The sequence below is a fragment of the Pristis pectinata genome, chromosome 2 (genome assembly GCF_009764475.1).
Source record: "Pristis pectinata isolate sPriPec2 chromosome 2, sPriPec2.1.pri, whole genome shotgun sequence".
NCBI classification, from domain to species: domain Eukaryota; kingdom Metazoa; phylum Chordata; class Chondrichthyes; order Rhinopristiformes; family Pristidae; genus Pristis; species Pristis pectinata.
This window is the reverse complement of record NC_067406.1, coordinates 103363315-103389250: the sequence shown is the minus strand read 5'-3', so window position 1 is coordinate 103389250 and position 25936 is coordinate 103363315. Positions and strand designations below refer to the sequence as shown.

Below are 25936 nucleotides of genomic sequence, written 5' to 3'. Positions count from 1 at the left end.
AATTTTGGTGCTTACATTGTGTTCTGGGATATATACAATTCATTTGTTTACTAATTTCCTTTAAAGACACAGGAGATACATTATGCATTATTACAGGTGCAATTTAAAATGAATAATAAATTGTATATAATAAATGCATTCAGTTAAATGCGTAATCCAGATACACTTGTTGAGCTAACTTTGGAGCTCTCATTCTAAACTGTTCTGCTAGCCAGTTTGTAAATTAAAATATAACCAGTAAACAACTCTTTGCACTGCTTATTGTGTCTTGCTATCTTAACTTTTGTGTATATATAAATCTTCTCCCAACAGAGGTTAGTTTTTAGATGAAACGGTGCATATAATATGGTTTGAGAAATTATTTATATACTGTACATAACTGAATTATGAAGAAAATTAAAGAACAAGTACAAAATCAAAGATTAAATACAGAATACTGTATTTGGTATATGTGTGTCATTGTGGTTGGGTCAGTCCAGCTGCGGGATCTGGAACAACGCTCCAATTTCATAAACATTGGCTAAAGCTTGGTGAGTCAGCCGGAAAACTCATCAAGGCTTCTTTATTACCGTTTGCTTTCAAGGCTTATACATCATTTTCAGCAGCGGCTCGGAGGCTGATTCCACCCTTGGATAACTTCTTTTTTCTCTTCTGGGGGAGATTAGCATTTTACAGTTAGAAAAGTCGCTAATGCTTCGGGTTTTCGTTCCTCGTTGTAATTTTTTTGTGTGCAAAGGTTTGATGTCCTTTGTTTAGTCGTGCAAACTTTAAATACTTCAAAAACGCTTCGGTTTTAAACAAGATTTTCACTCTTTTGCATTATCTTCCACTTCGTAACAACCATTTAAAAATACTGTCGTTTGTGAATCGTCGTTTTAATCTTACAAATTGCAGAAAGTATATTTTTGGGAAGTATCTTTACAGGTCAGTCTCTTGTTTTTGTTTCAGCTCTCCCAGTTGTGTCTATCCAATGCACGCATTGAATTTTGCTGCAACAATGGCCAAGTGCCTTTGGCCTCTGCTCCTGGGGACCTGGTTGCTCCACTCCAGCTGCAGAGCCGCCCCCGAACCCGCGTACTCCCCGGACACCAACCAGCCTGCGTGTCCGCAGCGTTGCGACGTATCCACGTGCCCGAGTCCCAGCTGTTTCCATGGTTACGTGCACGACACCTGCCACTGCTGCCTGGTGTGCGCTGCCGCCGAGGGACAAGCCTGCGGGAGCGCGCACGATGTGGCTTGCGGCGATGGTATGGAGTGCAAGCCTCTCTTCGGCAAGCGTGTGGCCAAGGGTCCAGGCGTCTGCCGGTGCAAGTTCAACTACAAAGTGTGTGGCAGCGACGGCAAAACCTACGACAACGTATGTAAGCTCAAGTCAGCCAGCAGGAGAGCCCTGCAGCTCAGGCTGCAGGCAATAGTACAAGTTCACAAAGGTGCCTGTGAACCAGGTGAGCACTGCTTTCATATCTCGCAGCTACTGGTATTTTTAAAACACTGCTTCACACACCCCCTGTAATTGTTTTAAATTCTTAGATATAATTTATGGACTTTATAATAATGCATTGTATCTTTCAATATCAAGGTCATTGCACATAAAAAGTAAACAGTGTACACTTTGCAACAGCCAGAATTAAACCTGGGCAAACTATTCTTCAAATTTTGGCATAATGAAATTCAAGCATTAGTTTTAGTTTAGTTTTCAATGCTTCAAAGCTCATGAAATCCCTGTCACTTAGTTTCGAAGCATTGAAAACTAAACTAAAACTAATGCTTGAATTGCCTGTACATTGACAATTATAGTTTAATTTGAAAAATAGTATCTAGGGTATTAGTTCTCTTATGCATTTTTCAATACATGAAAGATCTTGAATTTACATTGAATGTTAGCATTCATTACCATGTATGAGATTTGCTACCAATTTCCTATAAATAATAAATACATATTCTTGGATATATGGTCATTTGAATACAGTCCCATATTTAAGATCCTTTTATTGGTAGATTTTGTCAGTTTAGTGATAGTAATGTTAGCTATATATTTTTCAGTTACCAGTTGATTGAAATGCAGCTGTTTACTACATTAAAGTGCATCATTGTTGTAATGCCAGATGTTGTGCATAGTTTATAACATCTCCAGGAGGAATGCCAAAGTGGGAATATAATTGGCACAGCCAAATGGTCTCGCTCTCTGCAGTGTGATTCCATGATTTCTAAAACAGTTGTGTTTAAATGGTTTTCATTACAAAATTCTGAAGGAACTTTATACTGATTGCAGGAACTTGCTGAGGGTTATTAATTCTCGCTGCATATAATCCATTGCTGTGAGAGGAAGGTTTGCCAATGTGTAGTTATTGTTGGAGTAAGGCTGCTTTCTATCATGGCCCTTAGACCCTGAAAATGTTAAAAAAGGAGGCATATTAGTACACCAATACTCTTGTAGTGGGTTAATAGAAAATAATAAACTCCATCAATTTACAAAAAGCTTTACATCTATCACCACGTAGAAGAATAAGTAGCCAGCTGTTATTAACAAATGGTTGGAGGTGATATTTCACATGGAAAGTGACGGTAGATTCACCTGTACAGGTTCTAGATAAAACAACCAATATTTGAAGGGTGTAATTTATCTTGTTGACTGTTAAATCAATTCCATTGACTTAAATGGAACTGAATTTCAGAAGCAGAGTAGTATGCAAAATTATTGTTGTTGTAATGTGCGTTTAGCAGATGGATGAAGAATGATTCTCTACTCCAGGATATATTGTGTTAAGATATTTTGTGTTTTTAGGATCATCCTTAGATGTAGCAGAGTTTTTCAGGAGGTAGAGCATCTTACAAAATTGAAATTGTGTTGAGTACTATTTTGATGTTTCTGTGAAACTGCAGCCTTGGGAGAGAGCTCATTTATTAAGTGGAGTTCCCAGGTGGCCTCCTGACCAGGTTACATCCTAGGTTTGTAAGGCAGCAATTGGAGTGTTATAGTTGATGTTAGGACCTTTTGATAAAGAGTGGGTTTTTACTTCCAATTACCATACCAGGTCCCCTCCTGGAAATATGCCAATGAGGTGAAATAGCCTTGGATTCGGCTTTCATATCCTCCATGATATACCATCCAGTTTTTCTGTTCAAGTGAAATGCGTTCATATTTTTCAATCAAGATTAAAGATGTAAAGAGTTTCTGGTGTTAATCTCCAAAATGTTTACTGTACACTTTCCTTTACTCTAATATTCTTCTATAGCAAGAGTGACCAGAGCCAAACTTAACAGTCTAACTACAGTATAACTTGCATGTTAAATTACTTTGGCATCGGTTCTTCAGTTTTTATATTTAATAATAGCATGTGCAAACCTACAAATCCCATTATCCGATGTGACCAAAAACACTTCACACTAATACTTTAATCAATGTAAGCTTGGCAAAATAAACTTGTAAGATAACATTCTTTGGAATGTTCACTTGGCCACTAAAAGTAACTGGGTGAAGCTCAAGGACATGAATCCAATATTTCCAAGAATACTCAACCCTGACCACCTGCATTGCATGAATGACATTTCCTCAGTACTAACAGTATTAGAAAGTTGATACTTTGATTATCTGTGATTAGATGTCCTTTTATCCTCCAGTTCAAATTCTAAACCAGATATTTAATAAGCACTTTAAGGCTACAGTGACATAGCTTGTCAGAAAAATAAATTACTGTATTTCAGATACCCACCATTTTGTGGAAAGAAAGCATATTTTCTAAATTTTGATCAATTTTGAGAGTTACCAATGCATTCACATCCTTTAATTGTGCATGTGTCCTTATGGCAAATGATCTTCATTGATGGATTATATAGTAGACCCCTGCATTACAGGGGTTGTGTTCCTTGACAACTGTCTGTATCATGATTTTCTATATCACAAAAATTGACAAAATTTGTTGTTTCTTTTGCATTTTGTGTTTAGTTATTTTTTTTCTCACATAAGCACCATAAGAGTGAATTATTATTCTGTATTTTTGGTAGTGATTTGTGAATTCTGTAAGGGTGAACTTTTGTTACTCGAACTGCAGTAATGCAGGGGTACACTACCAGAGTAGTATTTTTTTAGCATACAAACAACAGTTCTGCTTACCACTTAAATGGATATGTCTGATTTTATATGTCAGGAATATTATGAATTTCATAAATAATGTCCAACATTTCTTCTGCGTAGTATAGATCATTCACATCCAAACAGTCCAAGATATAAATTCAATTTTATTGCTGATGTGGTGGAAAAGATTGCACCTGCAGTTGTTCACATTGAACTAGTTTTAAGGTAAGCCTGATGAGAATAATGTGCTTTGAAACTTGCACAATGTACTTGATTTAATTCATTAATTTTATTAATAGTTTTTCTCCTGGGATATGAGAGTAGCTTGGAAGGCTGGTGTTTTGTTTCCATTTACAAGTGCCCCCAGAAGATAGTCACTAGATAAATGTTTGACATAGTTGCCTAATTGGCCTTTTGAATAATCCTCTAACTTATAACAATAAGTTGGTTTCTGAGTATTATCTGTGCTTTGGTAGTATGATGTGGACTTGAATTCACCACCATCAACCCCCACCCCCACCAGCATTTATTCCACATAATATAAAGTCTTTCAGTTTTGTGAGCTTTACTAGTCATCAGCTGTCCAGAAAATAACGTGTGCCCGCTCAAGCACAGTAGAGGGAGTTCACAGTGGTCCAATTAAAGTTTTGTTCAAAGGCCCATTGATGGGAAATAAAGTCATATGAAGTCTATGTGCTTCATCAAACAGACCTTGTTCAAAGAAAGGCCTTTCCTTCACTTGCTTCACCATTGTGAAAGGATTCGGGTAAATCTATATCCAGTTTGTGCAAGGGTTGGAGGGGACGGGCTGGCAAGTCTGGGATGAGAGTAGAGAGCCCAGGGAGTAGGCAACAGGTCAAAGATCAGAAGACGAGCCATTGGGTTGGGGTTGGTAGGAAGAAGGTTTGAGGGATGAGATCATAAAAACACTTTCTCAGGATAAGAATATTAAAACATTTATTGCTCAATCAGCATTTCCCCTGATTTCATGTGTCCAAAAACGTATCAATTTCAGCCTTGAATATACTCAGAAAACAAGCATTCAAAATAAACATAACAGAATTCCAAATAGTCCCTGCATTTTCTTCCACTTTTTTCTGTTGATGTTCAGTTACTTTGTGCACAAAAATGTGACAATTGCAATTGAATAAAAAGGTGAAATTTGTAGAAATTTGATACTTCTAATCAAATTCTTATACTTTTTCAGTATTTTCCTAATATTTAGTACATTAAGATGTTGGTAAGGATGTAGATTTAGTACAACTTAAGTGCTGGCAACAAAAATTGTTCATTGCATGCTCTAAAGAATGCTAAAAAAAATGTCATGGCCTTGTTTCAATTTTCTCCATTTGTGCAGGCATCCTTTGCTGAGACGAAACATTCCACTGTCAAGTGGCTCTGGCTTTATAATATCAGATAGTGGGCTAATTGTGACCAATGCCCATGTAGTAGTATCCAGCAACAATGCAGTGTCAGGTCAGCAACAGCTAAAGGTGCAGGTACACAATGGAAAAATCTACGAGGCAACAATAAAAGATATTGACACAAAGTCAGATATAGCAACCATAAAGATTAACCCTAAGGTGAGTAAACCTTCTTTTAGTTAGAAATTAAGTTTTGTATTATTTTAGCACATTCATTCATTCCTATTTATCATGGCAAAGGATGTCAGTACTGAAGAATATCAATCACTTGCAAGTTAGATACTTAGTTGGTCAAATGACCAGTAAAGCTTAGTTTGTTCTGTTTTCTTGAGTTTCTTCTCCAACAAAATCAAAATGAACTTCATCCTTCTCCTTTGCATTTGTGTGAATTTGTCCACCTCCTTTATCAGCCATCCTCATGCCTTTTAAATAAGATTCCAAATTCCCTGTCAGGCATTGCTGATCTTAAATCAATAAATGCTATAGAGGTAACCCAATCTTGTGTCAAGTAGACCAAGCACAACATTTAGAAAGAGAAGTTTCATTCCACCCTGGAGGGCTGGATCAGAACACAGAAGTATAATAGCAGTTGGGTGAAACTAATCATGGGTGCCAATGCAAATAAGAGAAGCGAATTAGCTATCCATCGTGCACTACTTTATAAGACAAACTTCACCCTCATTATTTAAACTACAAGACATCCAATTCCAAAATAAATAACTTTGATGTAGAAAAATAACTGCTACCAAAATTACAGATTCCGATTAAAGCTGATAGGACAATAATGCAATGGGGAGCACCCTTGCCAACAGTGCATGTCAGGCACAGTTGATCCAGAATTTCAAGATTTGACACCATTTGTGTGTTCTTTGGATATTTTATAGGTTAATGTAGTGGGGAAGTGTCAGCCTCATTGGAAGTAGTCACTGAGGCTTTTTCAGTGCTTAAAATACAGAGCAAAGTGTATATGTGCTTCTTAAGTGTTAACAATTTTCTCACTAATCAGATCACAGGAACTTGTTGTGGGTAAGACAGTATCCACTTTTTTCCCCAATCTCCACCGAGGCTCCTTTCACACTCTTCTTCAGAGGGGATTGGCCCTTTTCTTCAAAACACTTGGCAGAAGGACCCATGCAGCTGCATGTTGTAAAGGTGCCTTTTGCCAACAATATTTTTGCTGTAGCTTCCATCTCTCAGTTTAAAGACAATAAGCAGTCTTGAAGGTGATGTGACCATTTGTTTCATACACTTTGTGCTGAGAACTGTGCAAGTATGTGAACAAGCATTATGTCACAAGGTCAACTTGTAAGTTTACACTCTACCCAGACACCATTACCATAATTTCCATTGTTCCAGAACAACATTATTATTCCCCAAATATTGTAGCATGTGAGGAACTTGGAGAAATCAGTAATCATTTAAGAAGTAGTCTTGAACATTAAGATAGACTTTTGCAAGATGCTTTATATAACCAGATAGCTGGTGGCATTGCTGAAATCAGTTCCTATTTTACAATCAAAATGCATCTTTAAGAATTGATTATAAACCTTTATTGCATATGGGCAAAATGCAGCAAAGGGTATGAACAAATAGGTAAATGGTTAGTGTTGGATTTTCCATATCATTTTCACAAATGGGGGAAGACTTGTGAGTTTATCAAAGTCAAACCCAAGAAAACTACAGAAATTTTCTTTGTCAATGTATTCTTGTGGCCACTAAGCTGTATGTCTTGCATCGCTGACTGGTTAAGCCCATAAATTCACTGAGAGTTTGTAACTAAGCTACAGGATATTTGAGGGAGTGCCTAAAAAAAAAAGGAAATAAATGGTTTAGCTGCCTTAAGATGCTACATAGTCAATGAAGTAATTTTGAAGTGGAGTTACTGTTATAACATAAGGAAAGAAAAACTATTATACCTGAATAGTTCCTGCAAGTTTGGAATGATCTGTTTTAATGTTAATATTTACTATTTAGACAATAGGAAATGAGATATTATTTGATAAGATAACCTTATTATATTGATATAAAATATGTGATACTTTGCAGAGGAAACTACCTGTGCTACCCCTGGGTCGGTCAATTGACCTCCGACCAGGAGAATTTGTAGTTGCAATTGGAAGTCCTTTTGCTCTGCAAAATACAGTAACAACAGGAATTGTCAGTTCTGCTCAGAGGGATGGAAAGGAATTGGGTCTAAGAGACTCAGACATGGACTACATACAAACAGATGCTATAATCAATGTAAGTATAATATATCAAGATACTTTCACAGCATGATGAATACAAGCTGAGTCAAGTGATAATCACCCAGCTTAGCTAACATTTATGGTGATGATTGTGCAATTTTAGTTAGAATCACAAATAATATCTGTTCCCAGAGTTATTGTCGGTACAGCAGCTGTGTTTGCCAGTAAGAATGCAACTGTATGAGAAAGCAGGAAATCAAAAAGAGACATTTAGCCATGTAGGCTGTCTAGCACACTCCTTTGAGGACCCTCTGTCAACTTGGTAAACCCCCTTGGTCAACTCACATGTTGAACAAAGAATTTTAACACAAGTTATAACTTCTGACAATCATTATGTTATTACAGTTATTATTAAAATGATCATTAGGTCAAGCAATTCAATAATTACATCCTAGTTTAAATTCAGATTTTGCCCAATTTTAGAAGGAGCTGGCCAGGCTTACACAAGGGTGCTGGTTTTCTCTAATCTCCAAACTTGGCGTCCTTCCTTCTGCATTTGTTCCTGGGGATGTCACTGATTCCAGGGCTGAGTTACCTTTTATATAGAAACTGCCGTTTGAAGTTGTAAGCTCCTACAAACATTTCTACATGCATTGTTATTTCCTTTCTCTGGAACATCCTTGCCGCAGGCTTCTTTCTGCAATTCACTTCAGATGTTATCAGTGTCCCATTATCTCCTTTTCCACTGGTTCCAACTTTTGGACAGCTAGTTGTAAAGGAACATTCACTTGTCTCAATATTCTTTAATCTGCCATTATTAAACCACCTTTGTGATCAGGAAGGATACATTGTTTCCTAATATCACAATACAGGCTATTCCTGGGTGCTGTACAGGTTCCGTTTTAACAGACATCCATAAGTCAACTTTGTCTGTAAGTCAGAAAATATACAAAAGTCACTCAATATGGCAACCATACCTTCACAGTGTTGTAATGAGTGGAATCAAAAGCACATAAGAATGATAAGAAAGAACAATTACTAAAAATGGAGACATTTGCCATTCGTAGGAACAAACTTATGTACATACGTTGGACTTTTGAATGTAATAATATCATGGGTGCTTGCACATACATAGGGGTATTCATTAGTCATGTGTATGTAACCTGGGGATAACCTGTAAACTGATGCTCACATAAAATTGCCCTCTTTTTCTATCTTACATGTAGAAGTTTAAAGGCTAGCAATACGGCTACGCTCTCATGAACATTCATGCCACAAGGAAAGTTTAATTTAAATGCTTCCTGTTCTTGGTTTTCTAGAATATCTATCCAATTATTCATATCTACTATTCTTTACTTATCATTTACTTTCCACAATTGCTTTTTTTTTGCCTTGGACATACCAGCTGTGCTTTAATGAATAGTCGGAGGAACAACCCTCAAAGTTACCTGCTTAACACCATTGAGCATCTTCATCTGTGCTATAAATTACACACGTTGGTAGCTAGAATCTAACACAATTGAAGCATGGAAACCTAATTATTAATTTTAGAGTAATCACATGCTTATATGGGCTTTGGTTTTGTCATTCACAACAGATGATACAGATTTTATATAACAATTTGTTTTTGATAAAGTAGGAGTTTTTGATAATAAGTTGCATGGAGCATGGATTGGTACTTATGTTGGTATTTTGTTTTACCAGTTCATTTTTAAATCCTTTGATGCAATTCTGTGTGATCAAGAAAGTCAGTTAAATATAGCCAAGGAAATTATTCATTTATATCTATAAAATTGTTTTAGATTATTGAATTATTCTCTCTATAAAAAAGCTGGGTGGGAATGAAACTTGGGACATTATTACTTAGCATGTTGACAATTCAGCTGACGTATATATTTTCGTTGCCTAATGTTAACTCTCGTGGATTCCTTGACTGGACTAGATACAAGGTGAAGGGAATAGTAATTCAGAGTTGGCGTATTTAAGTATATAAAGGATGCTAGAAGTATATATTTTGGGTTCCAAATATTTTAGGAGAACCAATCTGTTCAAAGGTATAATATAATTCTGTATTTGTGCACCTTTTTGGGAAAATTAGTATTTAATCACTTTAAAAAGTCATGAAGGTAAATATAGCAGCTTATTGTGACAAGAAAGGAAAGGTGAGAAAATATAACCCACATCAAAAGCCTGTAGTTGTGCTTAGAATGGATGGCTTTTACTTAAATAATTGGCCAAAAGTTCAGATCTTTGGAGAGGAGGCTTCAACAACTTCTAGACTGATTGCAAACCCTGGGGCAGCTATACACCAGTTTTTGACTCCTTATGAATTCAAGAAGAGGAGAGCAAACATGCAGATGTCCCAGCTGAATCTCTGCGGGAGTAGCACTGATAGCCCAGTAAACCCATTGAATTCGATGGGTAAAATTAATTGGAGAGAGAAGGTTAAGTGCAGGCTAATGTCAAGGACGCTCTCAAATATTCAATTTCCTCGACAACTTTGATAGTTAGGGAGCCTGAAATGGGGCTTTACCAACTCTGAAAGCAACTCTGGGGATGGAGTTACCTGTTAAGATTAGGCTTCCCCATCACTGGGTTCTAGCTTCCAAGTGGAAGGTTACGCCTGGGGAACAACAACAGGTAAGAGTGAGCTTTGAGGCCATGCATCTGGAAAGCTTGAGCAGTTTGTCCATCAACAAGCCAGTGTTTTTGATGGAGTCAATGGCTGTTAACTTAATTGTGTTTGTTTTGAATCCACTGTACTAAGTGTGAGTTACTTTGTATTGTAAACATTGAACCTTTGCAGCAGATGTTAGTGCTCTGAATTAAGATGAATGGAAGAGCAGTTTTGTGTTTGCATGTTGTTTTTGTTTTTGCATAACCTTAAATAAAATATTAATATGCTGGGTATCAACTGATGTGTCCTCCTCTGCCATTTAGCCAGTCACTGTTTGGGCATATTGGCACAGATGTTAATAACAGATAAAGGCAGAATTGAACTTAAACCTGATGCCTATTCAGTGCAACTCACTGTTAAGATTTTGCAAATACGAAGTACTAGTAGAAAATACCAGTGAGTCAGCTATCAGGGAACAATAAGTCACTGCCTTGAAATAGTAAGAAGAGAAAAGTTGGAGCGAGAGATAACACTACTTTCCTTTTAATGTATTCTGACTTGCTGGTCTAAAATAAAGATTGAAATAATGGCAGTTAATAGTAATTTGTGCCTAAAGCTGCATAACTTAATAGTATTAAATCTACAGTGTGATAAATGCTGACTGTCTGTGCTCTTTTCTGCTTATTGCACATATCTGAAGTATGGAAACTCTGGAGGGCCGTTGGTGAATTTGGTGAGCCAAATTATGTTTCATTCCATTTTCCTTCACATGCTAAGCTAAAATCTTTACAACTTCATTGAAAAGCAACGCACTTTATTGTATTGCATTCCATGTGTGATCTTGCCATTTTTCAAGTTCTCCCAAATTGACTATCATCTTGAAGTTGTTAAATTTTCTTTAAAAGCATGATATTATCTGTTATAAAAATAAGTGTTATGCAAAACGTCAAAATGCATTTCATTCGCCAAATCTAACCAGCAAATGGTAATGTGCATAATCCACCCTGAAGAATTTTTTGAACTTAAAAAAAAATATTATCATCTACAGGATGGGGAAGTTATAGGAATAAACACACTGAAGGTGACTGCAGGAATTTCATTTGCGATTCCATCAGATCGCATCACAACATTTCTTTCTGATTTTCTGGATAAACAAACCAAAGGTAAGAGTTTTTCATTGCATAAATTAAGCTAATTTATTTTCAAGTGTGGTACATACTATAATATAAACACATTATCTGGAGAGTTATAAGAATAAGGAATAAATAGCATCTTGCAGTATGTACTATAATGTATGAGCTCCACAGCCCAAACCAACACCAATTACTGGACTTGAGTACTCATTTTATAAATATGCTGAGCTTTGAAGAATGCTTCCTGTAATGCAGCATACCCAACGTACAACCTGACATGCTTTTCCATAAACCAAAATGAGCAACCTGAAACAATGGAGCTAAACAAATGAGCCATGCAAATCAGCCTGCAATCTGAGGTTCTGCTTTAAAGTTTTTATGCAATAGATTGTAAATGTCCATTCACAAAATTTACAAATAATTTGTTTCTACTTAATATTGAACAAAGTATTATAAGTGTACTCTAAGATGCAGCTTTGCTGCCTAGGTCTATTGCAAAAAGATCTCATTCTACTGACATAATCATGTATAGTTTTATGTGAGGTTCCAACAAATAACAAGATTAAAAATACCAGATATTTGGATTTCTAGATTATTTGCATCCTAAACAAAAATCATCAATGAAATTAAGGATGCTGATAAATATCCCCCTTGAAAGGAAATTGCAGCACCCTGCAGCTGAAGGATTAGATGATCTGTAGTTAGCTATCTGAAACCATAACAACTCCTCATTTGAGTTATATGATAGTGATAAATTTCAAGTTTCCTTGTATTCTGTCAATTTAGATTCTACTAAGAGATATGCTCACAACCATTTCTCAGCAGTTGTAATTGGTTATATCCACAGTTATAATTGGTTATAGTTTGGCAAATGACCCAACCGTGCCAATGCCTCATAACTCTCACTAATCAACCAAACAAGTTTTCTTTCATGTAGCAACATTAACATCTTGATCAACAGAAATTAGGGCACAAAAAGAACAAACTACTGTAGGAACTCAGCAAGTTAGGCAGCATCTGTAGAGGGAAATGGACAGTCAATATTTCGGGTCAAGACCCTTCATCTGGACTGAAAGAGAGGAGATAGCCAGTAGAAAGAAATGAGGGATGAGCAAGAGCTGGCAAGTGATAGGTGGATCCAAGTGAGGATGGGTGTTTGGCAGATGGAGGAGGGAAGAGCAGAGATAGGAGGTGATCGGTGGAGGCAACAAAGGGCTGTAGATGATGGAATCTGATAGAAAAGGAAGGTGATGGATGCATGGAACCAAATAAGGGAGTGCAGATGGGAACAGTGGGGGGAGGGAATCCAGTGGGAGGAGTGTGTGGGCGATGGGCAGATGGCGTGGGTGGAAGAGGGGAAAGAAACAGGGTGATCGGGGTTGGGGTGGTGGTGTTGGGTGTGTGTAGGAACTGGGTAGATCAGAAGGAGAGAGAAAGGGACAGAGGGGGACCCAGGTAGCTGAAAATGGAGAATTCAATGCTCATGCCACAGACTACCCAGGTGGAATACAAGGTGTTGTTCCTCTAGTTTTCATTGGGCCTCACCCTGGCAGTGGAGGAAGCTGAGGATAGACAGGTTGGTGTGGGAATGGGGAGGAGAATTAAAATGGCTAGCAACTAGGAGCTCTGAACAGCCATGGCAGGCAGAGCGTAGATACTAGGCAAAGCCATTGCTTAGTTTGCCCCTGGTCTCACCAGTAGAGGAGGCCTCCTCATCTTTATACTGGCTATTTCCCCCTCCTTCTGTCCAATGAAGGGTCTCGACTTGAAACGTCAACTGTCTATTTCCCTCCACAGATGCTGCCTGACCCACAGAGTTCCTCCAGCAGGTTGTTTTTATTTTGCTCCAGATTCTGGTATCCGCAGTCTCTTTTCTCTCCAGAGATCTTGTACAACTGGTCAGTGTTTTGATTACATAATTGTCCTATTGATGCTGCTTGACACCAGCTGCTTTTTGGAATAGGATTCTTTCTACATTTTTATCCTCTTTGAAAGCGTGAAGCTGAGCTTATTGGCAAATAGCTTCACTGAAACTCTATCCGGTTTAGTCTATTTTCAATCCCTCAGATGGTCCTTCATTTCCTCCAGAATGACGAAAAAGAAGCTTCACATTGGGGAAACTCCAAGGTGGTAGTGGTGCAGTCAACATTTCTGGAGGACTATTAGAAAAAATTGACTATGTAATCCTATGCTGTGCTAAAGTAATGAATAGATTTTGGAATGAAGATGAATATGGCTATATATTTTAGGAGGAATAATGTACAAGCGGAAATCAACATGGAAACCAATAACCCCCACTAAATTGGGTCTTGGGCCTCATTTTAATAACTTTTTTTAATCTGTGAGCAACAGTACACAGCATGAGAAGGGCAGCAGGTGCATGGGGACGCCATCTCCAATTAGCCCTTTTATGAAATACACTATTCTGATTTATATGTACTGTTGCTCCTTCATCACTGGGTGAAACGTTCAGCAACACCCTACCTACCAGCCCTGTGGGAGCACCTTCACTGTATGGCTTGCAGCATTCAAGAAAGCAGCTCACCACCACACTGTCAATGGCAATAAATTCTGGATTTGTTAAAAATGCTTTTATACCAAGAATATAAAAAAAAATGCTTAAAATAAAGGGGAGGTGAAATAATAGTTATTATTAGTTCACAAGAAGGAAAAGTAAAAATATGAACAGTTTTTTTTAATTGTTACTTTTCTGTATGTCATTCTGAGACTGATACTTGGAGCACAATTAATCCGTACTGATGATACAGTCGAGCAGGTACATTGGAATGACACTCTGATGGATGCCAGCACTACTCACTCAGAAATTTAAAAACATAGAACATACAGTAGCTGAAAAAGGAAAAAAAAAACATTCAAAACTTTCAGGAGATCAATCCTAGTCAGATCCCTTTGGCCTAATTGATATTCTGATGTAATAACACGATAAAGATAATCATTACTTGTATATGTTGACAAACACAAGAAATGTTATTGTAAAGTTGGATACTTAATAAAAAGGTAATTATCAATTTATATTTTAAAATTCATTAATTGTACTTTTATTTGTGCTTATAATTAAGATGTCACAGGTGTGAAGAAACGTTTCATTGGTGTGAGGATGTTGACCGTAACTCCTACGTAAGTTAGTTTATCGCTGCAGCTACTTGCCTTTCTAAATCTGTTCCATCTGCTCAATACAATAATTCTTTGATTCAAGAATATTTGACTTATGAACTTTCACTGTAACACCATTGACTCTTTGTGGTTAATGCTTTGATCTACAAAGCAGTTTTTCACTATAATGAACACCGCACTACACTCTGGATATACACTGTATTGAAAAATCCATTGTACACTCTTTCAATTTAGAAAATTTTACATAATAAAACATTTTCGAGGAGTACAGCTCTTCTGCAAATTTAAGAAATTACTATAATCAATTTCATATGCAGCCAGATATATCCCAAATCCTGAAAATCACCTCAGCATTTAATGAGCTCTTTAAATACTTCAGGAAACAGACTCCTCTCAACCCATAACACCTTGTATAATTGGGCAAAATCTTGAACTAGCAGTACTTAGAGGTGAGAATAGTGTTCAGTGTCCTACCTACATCGTTAAACCCTGACTTGTATATTTAGATTTTTGTGTGTTTCCCTGGCTGCCCAGTTGGTGATCAGTTCATAAATTGGAATGGATGCACAACCGGCAGTTTGTTGGCAATTCTGTTATCTATAATGTTTTAACTCCAATGTTACTAGAATGTTGAGGTGAAAATGATAGGAGTGCAGATCAGGGTTGGTGATTCCAATGTCATGAAAATTGCACATTGAGTTTTGGTCTATCAATTATTACTGCCTCAGTTTGGAGACATACAGTATGGAAACAGGGCCTTGGGCCCACTGTGCCTGTGCTGGCCATCAAGTACCTTTCTATGCTAATCCCATTTTCCAGCCTTGCCCTTTCAAGTGCTAAGGGGAAAATTTCCTCAATATCTACCCTATTATGACCCTCATAGTTTTGTATTCCTCAATCAGATCCCTTCTCAGCTTTCTCGGCTTCCTGGAAAACATACCCAGTCTATCCAGTCTCTCTCCATTAACTGAAACACTTTTCTGGATTCCTAGTGAATCCTGTCTGCACCATCTCCAGGGGATAAGCTTCCTATAGGACTTGAATTGCACACTGTACCTCAGCTGTGGCCTTGCTGATGTTTTATAAAATTCTGCAAAAGTCTGTTCGCTTATTTATTCTGTGGCCCAGGTAAATAAAGGCAAATATCCCATATGCCATTTCAACGACCTTTTTATTGCCTTCGGGGATTCTTGAATATGTACACCAAAGTCTTTCAGTTCCTCAGTACCTCTGCGGGTCCTACCTTTTATTGTGTATATCCAAGTCTTTTAGTCCTCTCAAAATGTAACATCTCACATTTTTCAGAATTAAATTCCATCTGCTATTTCTCTGCCCTTCCTACTATCAAATTAATATTGTTCTGATGCCAAAGGCAACTTCTTCACTATCAACAACATCACTGACTTTCATGTCATCTGCAAACTTACTAATCACTTCCTTCTATATTCACATCCAGATTGTTAATGACTACCACAAACAGCAAGAATAGCAGCTCAATTTCTGCAGTACTCCACTGGTCATAGACTTTCAATCACAAAAGTAGCCTCTGACCAATGCCCTCTGCCTCCAATCATCAAGCTAATTTCAGATCCAATTTGCCAAATTGCCCTGGATCCTATGGGCTCTGACCTTTTGGACCTGGCTTCCATGTGGGAGCTTGTCAAAAGCCTTACTGAAATCCATGTAGACGACATCAACCGCACTCCTCATCAACGCACTTTGTCAACTCTCAAATATTCAATCAGTAAATGGTAACTTGGCGAGAAATTTGTTGTTGAGTAAACTATTAATATTTACTTTTAAGTATAAATTAGGCTTGTTAAAGACCTCTCAGTTAAACTCTCAGACATTTATTTGCAAGAGTTATAGTCATTGGAAGCAAATCTGCTTCAGTGGGTTGAGCATTTTATATACTACATCGAGAACTGCGTCTGTCTCATGTTAGATCTGGATAAATGATGTGGTTTTAAAATTCATTAATGGTATATATTAAAATATCTTTACATCTGCATTTCATGTCCATAAGGTTTTACTTTCTGCTGTCACCGTTTGCTGTGCTCTTGTTTTGCTTTTGCCGTTATAAATTCCTGCGGCTGCACTTATAAATGAAATTGCTATGTAAGTTTGTCATCCTGTAATTACAAATTCTCTTGCCAGCAGTGGGGGTGTCATAGCTCAGTTTACTATTTTCCAGACTCACTGACCACTTTGCAGATTTCTGTCCTTAAAGGTGACCCTGAGTTTCCATTTTCCTGTCACTTTAATTCTTCATCCCATTCCCACTCTGATCTCTCTGTCATTGGCCTCTTAAACTGTTATACTGAAGCCCAATGTAAGCTCTTCACCTTCAAGCTAGGAATGAGGATGAGGTGCTGGTATAGTGGTTAGATTAATGAACTAGTAATCTAAAAGTCTGAATTAATGAAGCAGAGGTCCAAGTTCAAATCCCACTGTGGTACCTGTGGAATTTATATTAAGTTAATGATCTGGAATGCTTTTAAAAGAACAGCCGATCTTAATAATGAGGGCCACAGAACTATCAATTGACATTGAAAATAAACCAATTCACTGGTGTCCTTCAGAGAAGAAAGTTTGCTTTCCTCACCCCATCTGTCCTTTATAGGCTCCAGAACCACTCTTAAATAGCTGAGTAAGTCATTCAGTGCAGGATGAATTGGGGGTATAAATGCTGGCCTTTCCAGTGACGCCCAAATCCCAATAAAATCAGAATGAATGAACAAAAATTTATAATCCTCAGGATTCAACATTGAATTCAACAATTTCAGATAACCAGCCTTTCCAGTTTGTGTCAGAACTGAAACCTGTTCCGTTAATTCAGTTTTTCTCTTTCTGCAGACGCTGCCTGACCCAATGGATATTTCTAACATTGTCTTTTGGATTTCCAGTAGTTGCATTATTCTGTATCTCATAGTTCTGGCATTCTGTTTTTATTCTTCTCTATTCTCGTTCTTCTTCTATTTACAACTCCTTCAAAAAGGTCAGCTGCAATTAGCAAGCCTTCACTAACACTACCTCTCAGCTGGCACTATCACCATCAATCTCAGTCTCTGATCATGGATATCCCCTCTGCTGTCGTCATCTACTCGCTCCCTTGCCCCCTACATGCTTGTTTTTCAACAATTCTTAGTTCTGAAGGTCATTGACCTGAAACTCTGTTTCTCTTTCCAAAAATGCTGCCTAACCTGTTAAATAATACCAATATTTTCTGTTCTTATTATAGATTTCCAGTATCCACAGCTTTTTGCTTTTCAAATAATAAGATGAAAGTTATTATATTCCAAAAAAACCCGCAAAATACTTGGCTTTAAAGTGGAACTAACTTACATCTATATTCTCAAATTCAACTTGCCTGAAGATTATACTTTTAATTTGGTCTTGGAATCGGGTGGGCGAAAGCAGAGACCTGAAATCCTGAACTCCCTGACATCATCTACACAGCCCTGCTCAGTTTATTACCTGAGAATATCGAGAGTTGAATAAAGAAATAAAAGGTAGCTTGTGGCAAATTTAGAGAATTGAAAACAAGTGAGACCTTACAGAGTATAAGATGTATGTAGGGTGAGAAGGGTAGTGGGTTACCTTAAAAAAAATGTAATTCGGAGGTTGAAGAGCTGGTATGAAATGGCATTGGCAGGCAAAATTAAGGAAAATCTCCAAGCATTGTATAAGTAAATTGAGGGCAAATGGGTAACCAGGAAAAGAGTAGGGACCACAGTGGCAATCTGTGAATGGAGCCAGAGAACATAAGCAAGGTCTTGAATGCATACTTCTCATCGACATTTGCTTTGGATAAGGAGATTGCAGTTGGAGAACTCGGAGAAGAGAACAGTAGAACTCTCGAATGTGTTATCAAAAAGTAGGAGGTATCAGATGCCTTAAAGGTGGGTAATTTCCAGGGCCTGATGAGATGTGTCTCAAGCTGTTATGGAGGCAAGGGAGGATATTGCTGGCGCCCTGACAGATTTTTTTATTCTTCACTTGCCACAGGTGAGATGCCAGATGACTGGAGGACAGCAAATGTGGTACCTTTATTCAAGGAGAGCAAGAGGGATAAGCTAGGTTGCTGTGGGCCATAATGATCAGTGGATGATAAATTAATGAAAAAAAAATCTAAGGAACAAGGTTACTTGGAAAGGCAGGTATTGATCAGGGATAGTCAGTATGGCTTTAAGAGCTTGGTCCTGTCTGAGTAATTTGATTTTGTTTTCAAGGAGTTAACTAAGTGTATTGATAAGTGTGGTGTGGCTGATGTAAGACCTCTGTCAAGGATCCATTTGGGGTACTGGTCCAAAAAGTAAGAGCCAATGGAATTCGGGGCAATTTGGCAAATTGGATTTAAAATTGGGTCAGAGATAAGAGGTTGAGGGTTGTCTGTGGTCACAGGCACCACAAAGGTTGGAGCTGGGACTCTTGTATTTGTCATAAATGTTAATGGATTAGATATGAATGTGGAAGGTATGATGAGTAAGTACATAGATGACACAAAGATTGATGGTGTTATGGATAATGAGGATAGTCTTCGGCTACAGAACAATGTTGATCGGTTGGTTAGCTGGGAGGAGAAATAGCAGGTGGAATGTGATCCCAAAAATTGAGGTGCTACATTTTGCTAAGAGTTGGATATACACAATGAATGTTAGAACCCTAGGAAGTATTGAGGAACACCGGGATCTTGGTGAACATGTCCAGAGATCTCTGAAGGCAGCAGCACAGGTAAATATGGTTAAGAAAACATATGGGTTGTCTTCATTGGCAGGGGCGTAGAATATAAAAGCAGTGAGATTATGGTACAATTATATGAAACATTATTTAATTCACATGATAGGAAGGATGTGCTATAAAAAGTATCCTGACAGGTTGTATCTCAGCCTGGTATGGCAATTGCTCTGCTCTAGACTGATAGAACCTGCAGAGAGTGGTAAATACTGTCCAGTCCATCACAGGCTTGTTACTTCCTTCCAGCCATGTCCATCTTCATGATGCATTGCTTCAGGAAGGCTAATAGTATCATCAAGGATGCCTGCCACCCTGGCCATTCCTTTCTCTCTCTTCTACCTTCTGGGAGAAGATACAGGAGCTTAAAAGCCCAGATGACCAGACTCAAGAACAGCTTCTTCCCCATTGCTACCAGACTTCTGAACCAACTACCTTCCTGGTGGTGCTGCCACGTCCTTAGACTCTTAATTCTACTTCTCTCAGTCATTCCATTATTGTCACTTTAGCATTTCTTTTCACACTATTTCAGATTGCACTACTATCTTTGCACCATTCTGTTGTTATGTGTTTGTAGCTGTATTTATTGTATTTATTATTACCATGTGTACTGTTTACTCTGTGAGCTTCACGTGAGCAAGACATTTCATTGCACCCTGGTGTATAGGACAATCTGATCTGAGGGTGCAGACGGGATTGACCAGGATGTTGCTTGGGATGGAATTTTCAGCTATGAGGGGAGACTGGATGGGCTGGGTTTGTTTCCCAGAATAGAAGAAGCTGAGGGGGAATCTGAATAAGGTATACAAAACTTTGAATGTCATAGATAGGGTATATAATAGAAAATTTTCTCCCAACAAAAGTGTCCAAGACCAAAGACGTGTTCAAGTTAAGGGGTAGGAAGTTTAGAGGGGATATGAGGAAGAATTTTTTTTTATCTACAGGAGCTAACTACCTGATGGGGTGGTGGAGGCAGGTACTCTCACTACATCTAAGAAATATTTAGATGAGCAATTGAAATGCCATGCTATAAAGGGCTTTTGAGAATAGAGAGGTACTTGATGGCTGGAATGACCAGGGTGGGCCAAAAGGCCTGTTTCTTTTCCATATGACTCTAGAAGAGCGGCACCTTGGAGGCAAGTGGGAATACAATGTTGCTTAAGCCACTGCCACTGTGGGAAGGTGACTTTGGAGGGCCTAACGAGTGTTAAGAATAATAGCAGGAAATGAAGTTGAGTGAGTTTATTGAGTTGTGATGTTTACTTTCACTAAGAAAGTGGGAGGATTGTTACTGTTTAATGTCACAAAAGGAAATCCAAAAAAAACTGATTTCCCTTTCTGGGCCTCTCCCAAAGCCAATTACACTTCCTGTTGGGTTGAACTGTCAGTAAACCAACATCAGCCTCCCTGTTCAAGTTCATTGCTTCTTTCTCGCTCACTCAGACAAGCAAATTAAAGTCACAGCCTGCAGGGTTACAGGATCAGGGTGGAGACATTGGCAGGAGGGAATCCTTTTTTCAGCACATAGTCAGATTATACATTAACAACATTAACTGCTGGTAATACACTAAAATGATAACTGGTAGACTTTAATCAGAAAAGCTTTGTATATTATTAATGTTTATTATGTCAAAGGGATTCCATTGGCACTAATTTTGTGCGTTCTGAGGACTTATCTCTCATACAATTATATTGAAATTGGATGGAATGATTTATTTGTTGTCCAGCTAATTTAGTCATTTGATTTCATTCTTCTCCAGCCTAATAGAAGAATTGAAGGAAATAAACTCCGATTTTCCTGATATCAGTTCTGGCATCTATGTGCATGAAGTGATTCCAGATTCACCTGCATACAGGTAGGGTTTATCCTTTTGAATACAATGAAAGAAACCTGCAGTAAAGAATGGTAAAATAAATGAATGGAAAAGATGATCTGCAAGCAGCTCTGGGGAATTCAGCAGCTGTTTCTTATTCTGTTGCTGGAAATATTCTTGAAACATGCTTGAAGAACACTATTTCAAATTGTCAGACTGCTTTATTGGCATATTGACTGAGTAGAAATTTCTCTCAACTAAACATGGGAAGAACACAGCCATTGTCTTTGTCCCTACCTCCATCCCGAGCCACTGCATACACCCCTTTCCCTGGGATTCGGTCTGAAATTGGTTTGGACCTCATCTGCCCCATCACTAAGTTTGCCTTTTTCGTCCCCACAATGTCCCTTGAATTTGGCCCAGGCTTAATTTCCTTGCTGCTGAGATGCCCATTCATGCCTTTGCTAGCTCTAGAAGAACTGCTGGCTAGCCTCCCTCAGCTCACCTCTCATAAATCTGAAATCATCTAAAATTCCTAATTTTCAATTTCCTGTTTACCAGTTTCTGCTGTGCTTTCCAAATCTACAATTAAATAGGGGGCATTGTAAGTGACTATTCACTTTTAAAGATTGTAGGAGCCCTTGTTACCCAATATTAGTGGGGTAGGGATTCAAGAGTGAGATTAGAATCCCTCATGTGAAGATTAGCAGGGTATCATTAAAATAATCTTCAAATGGAGGCCATATACTTAGCCTGGCTGGTGGGTGGAGGACTGGCAACTGGCAGGAGGCCCCAGCCAGAGATCTGCAAGTTTGGAGGTGTCGAAACTAACTGGTGTCTGGGCTGAGCTCAGGACAGAGGGAATTGGTAGGCACAAGTGAGTGCAGTGTGGTCGCCATTCAAAGATACCGGAACCAAATTCAGGGTCAGAGAAGGCCTGTGGGAGCATTCCTTCTCCTCTTGGCACATAAGGAGCACCAACTGGGGAGATCTTCAGGGTTTGTGTTTGCCAGTTGGACCTTCATGCCTCAGGAATCGACACATGATGGGCTACCTTTTCATATTCTTCAGTTTGAAGGGTCTTGTGGGATGAAGTGATATGTGCTTGTTAAATTTTAAGCGAGAGGAATTGGGATTAGGCTGCTTGATCTTGATACTTTAACTGTTCCAGCTCTCTCCCACCCATTGGGAAGGGTGGTTTGTTGAATGTTGAGATCAAGGCCATGGTGCCTGCCACTGACACAAGAGCTCTGCTCATACCCATAAAATTGCATCAACAGACAACATAAAGCAATACCACTGCCCATAGAGCAAAGTTCAGCTGTGCTGTTGAACCTATAACATATAATGTGCCAGAGTCCGTGCAAAGCAAGTGATTTTGTTGGTAGCACAACTCTCGGTGTCCACTGGGATTTAACTTGTCTGTGAATCTGTTCTTCTCCACATTAAGATTTCTTGTTCCAATTGAGGTAAATGTTTAACAATAGGCTTATTGTCACTTCTTAATATTTTATTTCCTTATCACCAGGAGTGGAATCAAAGATGGAGATGTTATTGTCAAAGTAAATGGAATCCCCTTAAAGACAACAAATGACTTACAGGAAGCAGTGATGAATGAATTTCCCCTGCTGCTTGAAGTTCGCAGGGGAAATGAAGACATACTTTTCAACATTGAACCTGAAATAATTATGTGACTGAAACATGGCCAGTATAGTTAACCCTTTCGAGCCTGAAGTAATCATAATTGCTGTTTTCTTTGTTAAGGACCAATAAAGCTACTGGAACAGAGAGCAAAGTGGAGCAAAACAGCTGTTTACAATGGTACCAGTCATCTACAGGGAAAAGCACCCTTCCAGATTACACCCCACTGGAAGGGATTGATTAAAACCTTAGATTAAAAATTTTAGTGCTTCCAAGTGACAAATGCTATTCTTCTCATTCTTGTCTTCAGTTCATTTGAATGCTTTAGTACTTATTGGAGAGAAATTGCTTAACTGCAAACCTATGTTACCCAGTGCAGTCGAAGCTGCTCCTCTGTATTTGAATGTTGTTATTTTGATAAGCGTGTCAAGATTCTTCCACATCTGCCATGGAAATTAAGGGGCCCAATTTTTAACTGCCCCAGCCTAGCGGAAACCATATGGCAGAGGTGAAGATGCAGTTAAAATGAGAGCTGTCAATTAACCCCTTGGAACACACTACCTTCCTGTTCTGTCCCAATCTTAACCCATTCTTTTGAGCAGAAAATTAATAAATTAAAAGTGTGTTGGTTTGGGGGGGGGGGTCTTTATTTATGTAGTTTTGATCTAATTGGTGGTTTTATTGAAAAGACCAAGCGGGGAAGTAGTGGCAGCTTCCCTGTTTAGTTAACCAACTGAGAGATGAATTATAGACCAGAATTTGCCAATAGATAAGCTTCAGAGTTTTGCCTTGGGATTCCTTGTGTATCAGGAGCAGGATTGTTATTCTAGGCCTCACAAAGAAACCGTTTGGAAGTCAGAACCTTCTAATCGCCTTCATACCCTATCCCTAATAGTCTTCAGCACCACCACAACTCATTCCCTCCTTCCTCCCAGTCAGCTCCATAGGTTCTCATTGATTGTCTCTAATAACCCCGCAACCTTTGCTTTCACTGACTGATGAGAACCATTCATGCAGGTTCCTGGACATGGTCTCTTGCATCAAATTTCACTCCTGTTCCCACTGGCCATGTTCAGCTGGGTGATCATGTCTCTGAGCAAGCAGGGTCTCTGACCATTTTGGGGCCTGTGTAGATCATACCTGCTCTGCCTTAATGCAGAGTTGGAAGATGCCATAGAAGTGGTTTCATTATCTCTTCTTGGGGTGGCAGGTGGGGTGGACTCAGTTTTTGTTTGATAAGACAAAAGTTCAATAACCTTAAAATTCTAGTTTATTAACTTAAGAACACTTGTAAAGCACTAAACTGATGCAGACTGCAAAGGGTTATACTCACATACCTCAGGCAAATCATAGAGTTAGAAAACATTTTTAAAATGACTCTACAGTATTTTGTATTGAAACACCAATTGAATTATTAACTGTAACTAAACGAGTATTACAGAGGTACAGCAACTACAGAAAGCACGTGAAGTATTTGTAACCATTTTTTGAAGCATGTTTTTGAGTAACAAATGGATACTACAATGCATAGAGCAGATATACTATCTGATGTGACAAGATGCAGTAATCAGTTAACATGACAGGTTTAAATTGTTATGGAGTTATTGTGAACAATTAAACTGCCACAGTTTTGTAAAATCACCAACCGTAAATAGTAAATCTGTAGTGACTGGAGAACTTGCCACGTATATTTATATTAGCACTTATTCCTTCGATGTACTACAATGAAAACCCACGTACAACTAACTGCCTTCTGTTTCAAAAATCCTTATTTTCTGTTTTTGGGTGGTAGGCCCTTTGTCATCTGAAAATGAGCAAGATTGGCCAAGAAAAGAAAGCTACAGTCTTCAGCTCTAAAGGGAGTTAGCCTCTCTCTAGACAAAAGGCAATAAATCGCCTCTTCAACCTGAGATCAAACTAGCTAACCTTTCAAAGGCCTCAACTATATTGAAGAACCAGTCGTTCCAGTACAGGTGCAAATCCTGCACACACCTAACACGGTTCAAAATTATACGGGTAAGGCCTGTCCACAAAAGGCAGGAAAAATCTAATCTGGCCAATTACCTACCACCCATGGTCTACTCTCAGTTGTCACCAAAGCGATTGAAGATGTAATTGAGAGTGCCATTTAAGCAGCACATATTCACCAATAATTTTGCTATCAGTGCTAAGTTTGGATTGCATGACAATAACTTGTCCCCAAGGTGGATGGAAACTGAATTTCAAAGGCGTATTAAGAAGTAAAGGAATGATGCCCTTGACATCAAGGTGGTAGTTGATCAAGTGCATCAAGAAGCACTGGTAAAACTGAAACCAATGGGAATTGAAGGAAATCTCTCCCTTGGCTGCTTTGGCAGCACTCCCAAATTAATGACTTCCAACAGCAAGCTGTGTACAAATGAGGACACCCATACCCCCAGGCTCGCCTCCAGTAACATCCTGACTTGGAATTAAATCATTCCCTCATTGTTATTAGGACTAAATCCTGGAACTTCCTGAGTTACAGTGATGTTCTGGCTGTTGTGACTGTGAACTGAGTCACCGGAGAGACACCAAAGCTGGTGATATAAAATCTTTATTCATCATGACAAGCAGGCATTCTCCAGGAGACCTTCTTAGTAGACTCTCCCTGACTCAAAGTACAACACACTTTTATTCTCTTAAGGACAAAGGTAACAGCAGGTGATTCAATAAAATTTCAATAGCTGCAATGGCATCATTTACTTAAATATTTTGAGTCTGACAGTGATTCCATTGGGAGACTACAATGAGAGACACCTCTGAATGTTCAAACACCTTTGCTAGGACAAACTGATTCACATAGATGGTCTAAATGCTTCTGAGGAGAGAGGACCCAGACACCCAAAATTAGTGTGAGGGTTGATTTTTCTGAGTACACAAATATCCCAACTATTGATAGATGAAATATGCCTGTGACTATGTTTGATGTGCTAGGTGACAATATCAGTCTGGTCTGGAAGCTTCCCTGAACTTGGTCACAATGGTGCAAAATAATTTAGCCATAGTTGCCTGCTTTGATGCAGGCCAATTAACATAACCCCATTGTGTCAGGGTTGGCTGATGCATTATGAGAACGTCTCATGGTCACTTCAATTTACAAACCATATCTCTTGAGCAGCCAGTTCCCTGTTGTGGGTCTGTAGCCTGTGCTCTGTA

The 25936-nt window shown here is 38.5% G+C and overlaps 1 protein-coding gene across 1 annotated transcript; it reads left to right on the top strand.

Moving 5' to 3' along the window:
* The first annotated feature begins 281 nt into the window (after positions 1-281).
* On the top strand, positions 282-24593 carry htra3b (HtrA serine peptidase 3b). The gene is made up of 10 exons (XM_052039198.1): positions 282-736; positions 949-1445; positions 4201-4300; positions 5433-5658; positions 7546-7740; positions 11003-11035; positions 11351-11465; positions 14516-14573; positions 21065-21160; positions 22647-24593. Exons 2-10 carry the CDS (start codon positions 971-973, stop codon positions 22810-22812), a joined length of 1464 nt encoding a protein of 487 aa, XP_051895158.1. The 5' UTR covers positions 282-736; positions 949-970; the 3' UTR covers positions 22813-24593.
* The last annotated feature ends 1343 nt before the right edge of the window (positions 24594-25936 follow it).

Excerpts from the sequence above, each read along its gene's own strand:
- htra3b (XM_052039198.1), top strand. The coding sequence starts at position 971 with ATGCACGCATTGAATTTTGCTGCAACAATGGCCAAGTGCCTTTGGCCT. Across the intron at positions 11,036-11,350 it reads GAGGGCCGTTGGTGAATTTG|GATGGGGAAGTTATAGGAAT; the intron begins GTGAGCCAAATT and ends TATCATCTACAG. Across the intron at positions 21,161-22,646 it reads CCAGATTCACCTGCATACAG|GAGTGGAATCAAAGATGGAG; the intron begins GTAGGGTTTATC and ends CCTTATCACCAG.